The sequence below is a fragment of the Lagopus leucura genome, unplaced genomic scaffold (assembly GCF_019238085.1).
Source record: "Lagopus leucura isolate 7727_CA_CO unplaced genomic scaffold, USGS_WTPT01 Super-Scaffold_100157, whole genome shotgun sequence".
NCBI classification, from domain to species: Eukaryota; Metazoa; Chordata; class Aves; order Galliformes; family Phasianidae; genus Lagopus; species Lagopus leucura.
Genome location: NW_024962334.1, coordinates 39613858 through 39624842, shown reverse-complemented (window position 1 = coordinate 39624842; position 10985 = coordinate 39613858). Strand labels below are relative to the sequence as shown.

General features: G+C 34.9%; 1 protein-coding gene across 8 annotated transcripts in view; it reads left to right on the top strand.

Annotated features, from left to right (window-relative positions):
* The window catches only part of LOC122189710 (phosphofructokinase, platelet), a 42349-nt gene that overhangs the window by 10940 nt on the left and 20424 nt on the right, over positions 1–10985 (top strand). For all 8 annotated transcript variants that reach the window (XM_042889064.1, XM_042889069.1, XM_042889067.1 and 5 more), the window contains exons 4-11: positions 2965–3042; positions 4511–4700; positions 7206–7371; positions 8068–8112; positions 8216–8324; positions 8604–8699; positions 9858–9950; positions 10371–10496. In XM_042889064.1, the coding sequence (XP_042744998.1) occupies positions 2965–3042; positions 4511–4700; positions 7206–7371; positions 8068–8112; positions 8216–8324; positions 8604–8699; positions 9858–9950; positions 10371–10496 (903 nt within the window). The remainder of the gene's footprint in view (positions 1–2964; positions 3043–4510; positions 4701–7205; positions 7372–8067; positions 8113–8215; positions 8325–8603; positions 8700–9857; positions 9951–10370; positions 10497–10985) is intronic.

Genomic DNA, 10985 nt, shown 5'->3' with positions numbered 1-10985 from the left:
TATATATAGCTATATATATAACTAGTCAACTAAGACTATATTATATATATATATAGTATATATATATATAATATAATTTTTTTTTATATATATATATATATATATATATATATACATAAAGTTTATCTTGTGAAAGAAACTGGAATTCTTATGCTACATAGGCAGACTTTGACTTCCAAAAGGGAGTGTGTGGAGGTGTGTTATATGAATAAGTAGCCCACCCGAATATTATAAATATTAAAACTAGTTTTAGAATGAAAATCATAATTAAGAAAGAACCCTAACAGGCCAAACATGTCTTATTTCATTGAAGCGGGCACATCTGAAAATCATTCTACTCATTTGTGGAAATAGTACTTTTATACACTGTTGCCCTGATTTCACGTTACAATCATGTTAACATCTTTTAGCATTTAATCTTAGCATTGTAACATTGTATCCTTGTGGAATAGCATCACTTTATTTCCCAATCTCCTCCAGCTGGGTATTAAGGCTGGAATCCAATTGATTTATTTCACTTATCCTGTGAAAATTGAAGAGGTGAAAGCACAGTACCAGGCTGCTGTAGGAGACTAGTTTAAGGTTTTTGTTTGTTTGTTTTTCATTTTACTAAAAATGATTCTCTTTAAATGAGAATGAGAAGTAAAAGTTGTAGCTCTCCTCTGTGGGAGTTTGTTTTAGAAATGGATGTTTCTTTTTCATGGATTGAAGCACATAGCTCCCCATGGATGCACGCTCCACTAAGCTGTGGAACTTTCAGATAGTTCACCTTGCTTTTAGGGGTCTTTTTCTCAAGAGGCCAGTGTTAGAAATGCAGTGGTACTGCAGCCATGGATTTCTGTGAGGAAAAATTTCTCTTTTACATAATGGTTTGTGCCCTCAGTGGTAATAGTATTTTATGTTATTGAGTAATAACCAAAAAAGCTCAATAAGGAAATTTAAACAACTGCTGAAGCCCTGAATGTCTTGAATGAAGGGTATCAGAAGACAGATTGTTCTTTTCCAGAAGTTTTTGTAGACTTAAGATGAGAAGCAGTGTTTACTGTCTGCCCCTCTCTCCAGAAGTTATGGTGTATGTGTATGTATCTTGTGAATGTTTGAAATCTCAGATGTTCGATAGAGGAAGGAAACATAAAAGCATTATTTTCAAGTATGATGCTTGCTGCACTGATGAAATATTTCAAGTTGAATTTTACCTTTACAATGAATTGCTCAGACCTCAAGTTGGCATCAGAATTTAAGTAAACTGTTAAATGGGAATCATGCTCTTTATTAATACTTTTTTTTTTTTCTTTATATCTTTTCTAAGAAGCTTTCTTTGAAAACTTCTGTGTCTTTTGCATCTGCCTGTTGAATTGAAATTGTAGTCAAAGTGTTTAAAGTGAGCTTAAATGCACCACTTAGGAAGCAGAAGCAGAACCGAGTTAATAAAAGCTAATGTAAACAAAGCAAAAATGGATCTAGCTTGTTCCAAAAGCTCCCTGTCTTTGCTCTACAGGTTAGGAAATCATTAATACAGCCCTTATTATTGCAGGTCTATATAGAGAAACTATCACAAAATTGCAGAATGGTTGGTTGAAGTTGGGACTGGCTGCAGGTGGACAAAATGGCTTCCAGTGGTCCCTTCCAAACTCAGCCATCCTATAATTCTGAGTCAATAAAGCTCATCTTTTTTTGAAGCTGTGCTTCAAAATGTAAAACCACTTTCAAGTGGAAGTTTGTCCCTTCCCTCTTTCCTATGTTTTAGATTGGTTAATAAGATATGAATTAGCAATTTTCATGTCTTTAATATACTTTACTGCATATGTCTGTAATACCTTCTTGAATGCAATTTGATTATTTTTTCTTTCGAGTAAGAATGGAAGGTGAATAATTGAAGCAAATATATCAACTGTATGTATTTTCACCAGTTTATAGTGCAGCTTCCTGTAATCTGTTACAAGTGCAATATCGTGATACTCTTTCAGGGTTTATTGCCCTTGTTTTCAGCTGTAGTTGCCAAAATAGAGATGAGTAGGAAAAATTTTCTATCCAGTATTGAGTGACATAATGAACTCTCTGTATTCTTGTTTGTTTTTCTTTTAATACCTCTTTGATAATTGCACTTAATTTATTAGCTTTCATCAAGCTCAGCTGGATACACTGGAATCTTACTGAGAATCTTTGCACTTTCTCAGAAAGATATGTTCTTTCTCAGAAAAATATTGTTACATATCTTGTGTATGGATATACATATATTTGTAAGTACATTGAAGTTATGTAGATTACATGTCTTTAGTTTCCCAGCTTGGTCTTCAATTTTGAAGGAATTACAAAAATAATGCCCCAGCTTCAAGACACCTATTTTAGATGTGTATACATTAGATACATACTGGAGGTGTATGGAGAGTACACAAAATATTGAAAAGATCTGTTGAATGACAGAAATCTGAGACCAATCATCTTCTATCTGGATATTTCTTTGCTGTTACTCAGTCATCTAAAGTGTAAGTTAATTAATCTCACTGAGCAGAAGCTTGTAACGTGTTCCCTTTGGCATCTGTACTGAAATCCTTGTGAGCTTTATTTGAGTAACTTGAACTTCTGTGGAGGCCACATTTCATTTATCCTCCCATCCTATTAAGTTAGTGAGGGATTCCCAGTTTTACAGAATATTCATATACTAATCTATTATACAGTACTCTAGTATTGCCAATTTACTTCTTATTGGATAAAACCTTTGTCTGCTGTGGATCATCCCAAATTAGGTATTTTTAGTTTATAGTGTCAGTTTTGCTGTCTTCTAAACATACGTATGTCTATATATTTCCTAATGCTATACTTGCTTGGATGCTGTATCCTTTAAGTATATCTTTTAATTCATTGCTTTTAATCACTTACATTAAGATATACACAGGGAGTACTATTACAATGGAAATGTTACCACTTTTCAAATAAGACTTCTGAGATGCTTTCCTTTTTTAGGGTTACCAAGGAATGGTTGATGGCGGTGATAATATTGTTGAAGTTTCTTGGGAAAGTGTATCCAGTATCCTGCAAGTGGTAAGTATTAGGGAGTAGGGGTGAAATCTAATTCTCTTTTTTTTTTTTTTTTTCCCCCAATATGAACTAATATTGCAGTTATGTAATCTTATTTATGTGATGACAGAGTGACCAGCAGTACCTGTTTTTTATAGTGTGATTGCCTGACTCCTTCTAAAGAAGAACTTAAGGATCTTAAATGTAGTACACAAAAATCATATTGAAAGCCTTTGTTCTAAATCTTCAATATCATGTTGTTAGCCTCCTAAAGACATACTGGCAAAGATATTACAAGGTCGAAGTATGGAATAACTATATTTTGTAAGGCAAGTGAATATATGGAAGCTGGTATTAGCTGTGTAAATCTACTGTAATAAACATAAAGCAGAGAAAAACACGCTTTTTATTTTTTTAATAAAACAAACAGAAAAAAAGCTGGAATGTTACAATTATTAAAAAAAAAAATGTTATATGTGCATGTATTTTGTATGTTTGTTTTATGCTCTGTCCATCTTGTATAATCTGTGGCCTTTTGATTAAAAGAAAGTTGAGGTGGTCAAGGATTGATGAGCAAAGGCAGGAGCAGAATGTGATGCTGAATACATACTGTAAGAATAGCATCAACAGTGAAGCTGAGAATGTATTTAGTTGTTCTGATAAGAGACTTCTCAGCCTACTAAGTTGTAGTACATTGTTTCAAATGCAGTCTCTTTTCCACTCTCAACAATTTTTTTTTTTTTTTTTTTAAGTATGAAAATATCTAGCGTGGTGTTTTCTCAGTTGCATTACACGTTATATTTTGAGAATGCCTACATGTACACACAGATGTTTTTGGCATTTTGAAAACAGCTACTCTGGTTTTTGGTGGAAGATCTTTTTTTTTTTTTTTTTTTTTTTTTTTTTTTTTAATCAGATTAATATATGCAGTATATAAATCAATGAAATAGAAAATTGTATGTTCTTCTCAAAAGTTCTGTGGAAGCACAATAAATGCTAATTTAGAGCCTTAGGGATGGATACATCTTTTTTGTGCATGTTCATAGGTTTCATGACGTTAATTAAAAACAGTTATCCTGGATCAAATTCATCTGAATCTTGACTATTTAGTGTTGTTTACTTCTGTTTTTCTGTTAAACAACTATTTAGTTGTTTACTTCTGTTATCACATATTAATAGATATCAGTAATTAATTGGAGTGCTATTAAAATTAATCCCAAATAATTTAACATTTTGTTTCAAGAGTAGCTCTTTATCAGTCATCTTTGAGTGTTTTCTCTTTTCCCTGGTGTATGTATCCACTCCTGAGAATATAATTTCCCATGAGCTTGGTAATTGTTTTCATTAGTTTTAATTCACTGTGGAATTAAAATGGCTGTTGTGCTGCAAAGTAACAACTCATCATTAATGCAACTTAAAAACAAACAAAATATTCAGTAATAGTCTGGATTATAGACATAAACTAAGTTCCCTTTATGTTCCCTTTATCTAGGGAGGTACAGTCATTGGTAGTGCACGCTGCAAATCCTTTCGTACCCGGGAGGGTCGCCTGCAGGCAGCCTGCAACTTGGTTCAGAGAGGAATCACTAATCTTTGTGTGATTGGTGGAGATGGTAGCTTAACTGGTGCCAATCTGTTCCGTGAAGAATGGAGTGGACTTCTGGAAGAACTGGCACAGAAAGGTAAGTTTGTGTCGAGACCCACCAAACTCACAGTTCAGTCCTTAGAGAAGTTTTGTGCTGTAACTATGTATTCACAAACTATATTCAGAGGGTATTTCTTGTGTTCAAAAATGAAATACGTGTATTCTACATAATTACGCATCTCTTCATAATTTGATAGTTCTTGATTTCTCTACATCCTTTCCTGTACACCACAAATGTTGAGAAAGACCAAATAAACTACTGGACAACTGTCTGTATGATTTTTTTTTTTTTTTTTTCTTTTTTTTTCTTTTTTTTTCCCCATGATGAACCATTTTCAGGGCCTTTAAACCTTCTACTTCAAAAGCCCTTTTCTTCAAGTACAAACTGACATGGTAATTTCTTTCCTACAAGTTACACATTTGGATGTTGTTAAATTATGATGTTTTCCAGCCTATATGCATTGCTCAAAATCAGAACATTGTATCTGTTGGTAAAAATGCATACAGCCCGTTAATCATTTTTGATAGCATCCAAGAGAATGTTTAGTACAATAAAAAAGTACAGTAGTGCAGGCTTGTATAATGCTGTGCTGATGCTATAAGTTATTCAGAATCTTTAAGTTCTTTTCCTAGGTTCCATCAATTTCTGGCTTTGAGACTTACTGAACCAGAACATCAGTCCTTTAACAAATCTTTCTTTCCTGAATGTATACCGTCTCCTTGAACACATACAGATTTTTGCTGAACACACTGTGTAGCAATGAGTTCTACAGCTTCGAGGAGTTTGTGAAGATTGCAAAGAATCTTCTATTTATTTTGATCCTGCTGGTTTCTAGTTTCATTTGGTGTCTTCTAGTTTTTGACTTAGTACAAGCACTGAATGATCAATCCTGATTTCTCTGTTTGCCTGTTGAGACTTTACAGCTGTTGTACTTTTTCATCTCTTTTCTAGAAGAAAGAGTCCTTTCTTAGTTGTTCCTTATATTATAAGTTCTGTATCTATGATCATCTTTGTTGCCCTTCTCTGAACCTTTTCCAGTTCTACATATCCTTTTTGAGGTGGGGAGGACCCGAGCTGCACCCAGTATTCAAGATGAGGGCAAACCATGGATCCACACAGTAGTATAATGATCTTTGTTTTCTTCTGTTATTTTCCTAATATTTCCTAATATTTAGATTTTTTTATTATTATTTTTTATTTTTACTGCTACTGGCCACTGGTGCTGATTCCTTAACGAAAACAGCATTATTTTATTTTTGATGTTAGGATATGTTTTTCATGTGGATTAGTTGACATTTATCTACAGTGAAGTCCACCTGATACTTCACTGGTCATTGTGTCTTGCTAGTCTTCCTTATTTCTTCACAGACACCCCGTACCCTTAGAAACCAAACAATTCAGTTTGATCAGTAAGCTCAGGCAACTTTCTGCTCATTCCCTATTTTAGGTTATTGCTGAATATACTGAACAGTACAGATCTCTATAGTACTCCATCGGTTACCTTCCTCTGATGCAAGAATCTGCATTTACTACATCTTTCTGTTTTTTATTTTTTCACTCTCTTTCATATAATTTATTCCATGCAAAAACCTTCTCTACCATGCAATGACTAATCAGTTTTTCCAAAATCCATTGGGGATGCGCCTTGTCATTGGCTTTACCTAATCCATGTAGACTATGTCAACCAAATGCCCCTTATTTGTGTGATTTCACTTACAGAACAATACAGAACACTTTAACGTGTAAAACGTTACATACATTGATATAAAACATTTTGATTCTTCTTCAGAATGCTATATTTATCTGCAAGAAAACGAGTTATATTTTCTGTTATGATTTCTAATATTTTGTTTGGTATAGACATCAAACATACAAATCCATAGTCTTGAATCTCACATTAAAAATCTGTTGTTACATTTACTATGATCCCCACCATAGATACTGAGGTAATTCTAAGCACTGCAGCAGCTAGTTTGTCCTTGAGGTCCTTTAGAACTCTTGAGTGATTCAGCATTTTCTCTTAGGCGTGAGGAGACACATACTAAAAATGCCAATAGGAGCTTTTCTATTCTATTTACTTATTAATTGTGAAATCAGAGCCTTTCAGTGATGCAAAAGTCTTCAAAAGTGTAAATGAGGTGTTACAATTACTTACATTTGCCCACTCGCATCCAGTTTGCATCATTTTGCTTCTTCATTGCATGTCAGACACTGATACTCCAGATTAAATGCTATTATATCCCAGCCATCAATTTTAAGTTTGGTTATAAGGCATGATAGTCTGTTAACACTTTGAAGTGAACTGAAAAGCTCTTGTTTCCCTCCTTATCATAGGAGTTAATTGCAGGATTCTTTTGGTTGGTTGGTTGATTGGTTTTCCCTTATGCTTTTGACTAACCTTGTTACGTGAAGTATCTAAACAGCGGTTATGTTTGGATATGTTTAATTTGTAGAGCAGCCAAGCAATGTGTCTGATAATGTTGAGTTTTATTAAGTTTAATCTAACTTAATCCAGATCCTTCTCTGGGTAATTTTTTACAGGAAAGATTGATGAAGAGGCTGTTAAGAAATATGCTTACCTTAACATTGTGGGAATGGTTGGGTCCATAGACAATGACTTCTGTGGCACTGATATGACCATAGGAACAGACTCAGCCTTGCACAGGATCATTGAAGTTGTGGATGCCATCATGACCACTGCACAAAGGTAAATTGTGCATCTTACGAAAAACTGTAATATGTGTGTGATTGTTATGCTTCAAATCTTGTTTCCTATTGCTATACAGTAACGGAGGGTATATAGTCATCTTAAGATGTTAGGTAACTGGTATACATAGTATTTATTGTGTGAATACATATCTTGGTTTCTTTGCAGCTTTTCTACCACTCCCATCATGGCAGTAGTACAAGTATTTGATGGTAGAGGCAATATCAGCTTTAGGAGAAGGCTTTGGTTTTTATGTTTTTGATCTTTCCTGGACATAATATTCTAAAGAAGATTCAGATGGTATCCATTTGTATGTTACCTTTACTCAGACAAAGTTTAAGCAATTAAATTATATTTTTATGTACTTAAAAATCAGACTAGGAAATTCTATTGTGGTATCCTAAAATTCTTAATTATGCCTTTGCATCACTTACATTTCTAGAGGTTGTTCACCTCTTCTCTCCTAACTACTTTTATTTATTTTAGAGTAAAGTGTAATGAAAACAAATTAAGTTATAAAAGATATGCAATTTAAATATGTAGATCAATATGATCTTTTATTTTTCAAATTAATTCTGTGTTTGGAAACCTGGCAAACTGAGACCGTTTCTTGATACCAGCTGTTGAAGAATTTAGATTTCTGAGCTGCAGTGAATTATTCTTTCTTTTTTTTTTTTTTTTTTTTTTTTTAAATAGCCATCAGAGGACATTTGTTCTGGAGGTTATGGGTAGACACTGTGGGTATGTATTGTCTTCAGTAGTTTGTATTTTGTACAAATATAATTATGAAAAATTAAAAAAATCTGAACAATAAATGTTTAATTATTTTTGTTATATTTATTAGGTATTTAGCTCTTGTCAGTGCCTTAGCTTGTGGTGCAGATTGGGTATTTATTCCTGAATACCCACCAGAGGAAGGATGGGAGGATTCAATGTGTGTTAAGCTTTCAGAGGTAATGTATTACTGTGTTTTGACTTTGTGCAGATACACCGTGATTTAGCAGTGTGATCAGACCTTTCAGTACCTTTCCTTATTCATTTGATGAAAGGTATTTCAATTCATCAATGAAAAGCCCTGTATGAAAATGAAATGTATGAGAACTCTGAAGTGATCAAGTATAAACTGGAAAGAGGGGGAATATTTCTTAATGTATAATAATTGCTTTTAAAATTGTGCTGTGATTTTTTTTTTTTTTTGCTTATATATGGATATGCTTTTGTTTTTACTGTAGAACCGTGCACGAAAGAAAAGGCTGAATATTATTATTGTAGCTGAAGGCGCTATTGATTGCCACAACAAACCTATAACATCAGAGAAGGTTAAAGATGTAAGTGTCAATAGTGTCAATATCCTTAAGATGCACTTTCTGTTCACAATAGGGAGTTTTTTTACTAACAATAGCATTTCTATAGTATAAATTGATCATAGAATCGTAGAATGTTTTGGATTGGAAGGGACCTTTAAGATCATCTACTTCCACCCCCTTGCTATTTATAGGTAGGGACATCACCCTCTAGACCAGGTTGCTCAAAGCCCCGTCCATCCTGGCCTTAAATGCTGACAGGGAGGGGCCATTCACAGCCTCACCAGGCAACTTGTTCCAGACCCTCACAGTAAAGAATTTTTCTGATATCTAGTGTAAATGTACCCTCTTCCAATTTAACTGCATTTCCCCCCATTCTGTCACTACCTGCCCTTATAGAAAGTCCCTCCTCAACTTTCTTGTAGGCCCCCTTCAGGTACTGGAAGGCCACCATGAGGTTTCCTTGGAGCCTTCTCTTCTCCAGGCTGAAGAGCCCCAGCACTCTCAGCCTACCCTTGTAGGGGAGGTGCTTCAGCCCTCTGATCATCTTCATGGCCCTCCTCTGGACCTGCTCCAACAGCTCCATGTCCTTCTTGTTTTGGGAGTCTAAGCTGGATGCAATACTCCAGGTGGTATCTCAAGAGAGCAGAGTAGAGGGGAAGACTCACTTCCCTTGACCTGCTGGTTACACTTTAATGCAAGAGCAATCCATGTAAAACAGATTCTTAGACATATTGTTGGTTGTATTTTATATTTGTACTTTCTTATCCAGATTACATTTAAAGGGAAATTATTTCAGTGATTGTTAGTTAGGATCTTTTCATAAGGTCAGACAGCAGTTCAAAACATTTCATTATTGTAATATTGATACTGAGTCTGGAAATCTTCTCAAATCAGTAATTGCAGGCATATATAGTTGTAGTATTGCAATTTAAGGAATTGGTTTGTCATTATTAAATAAGATGTGCTTTTGGATTGGGAACCTGGAGTTTAATTCTAGTTCAGGAAAAAAATAAAATCTTCCATTACAATAATGAAAATGCTACAAAAGTTGAGATGTTAAAAATGGACAGTATGTGAGACTTTTATTATTACAGTAACACTTGAAACAGTGTAATGCACGAACATAGTTCATGAAGTAGTTACACTAATAAGACCATTCCATTTTGAAATTCTTTGCAGCTTGTGGTTCAGCGGCTTGGATTTGACACTCGAGTAACTATCTTGGGTCATGTGCAAAGAGGTGGAACTCCTTCAGCTTTTGATAGAATTTTGGTGAGTGAACCTAGAATAACTTGTTTTGGCACCAAACGGTAGAAGTAAATAGTATGTTTTTACTTTCTTCACAGTTGATCATTTGTAGTAGTTTCACACTGACAAGCTGAGCTACACCATCTGCATAGATTTATTTTTTTCTTATTAGGGTGAAGGAGGTATCAAATTGTCTGGAAACCTCAAATTTAAAATAGTGAAGAGCTTTGCATAAAAAAAAAAAAATCTGTAGTAGGGCTAAAAAGCAAAGCTGCAAGAACAATCTTGCATGTTTTATAGTCTGATGTGGTATCAGGCTGCTGCTACTTCTGAAAAAAAATGTTATTTCAATTTGATTTGCAGAGAAATCTTGAGTAATTCTGTGGTTGGAAGCATTTTGCTTTTAAATGCTTGCTTGAGCACTAGAACACTTTTTATTTTCAGGCAAGCCGAATGGGTGTGGAAGCTGTGCTTGCACTTTTAGAAGCTACTCCAGATACTCCTGCCTGTGTTGTGTCTCTGTCTGGAAACCAAGCTGTCCGTCTGCCTTTGATGGAGTGTGTGCAGATGGTGAGTTTCTGGCAAAAATATATTTTACAGTTATTCATTAACTATAACAGAGCACTGTATACTCTGAGGATGATGCTCACCTTGCCACAACCTCCTTTCAGGGATTTGTAGAGAGCAGTGACATCTCCCCTGAGCCTCCTCTTCACCAGGCTTCTCCAGACCCTCGATCTCTTTCTTGTAGTTAAGGGCCCACAGCTGAACACAATACTCAAGGTGCTGCCTCACCAGAGCTGAGTACAGAGGGATGATCACTTCCCTGGTCCTGCTGAATACGTTATTTCTGATACAAACCAGAATGGTTGGGGCTTTCTTTGCCATCTGGGTGCACTACTGGCATCCCAAGTGTTGACCAACACCCCAGATCCTTTTCCTCCACACAGCTTTCCAGCCACTTTACCCCAATTTTGTAGCTTTGGATATTTTATGTTTCAAATATCAAATTTTCATTTTTTTCCCTTTAGAAAGCTATTTCAGAATGTCTGTTTACAG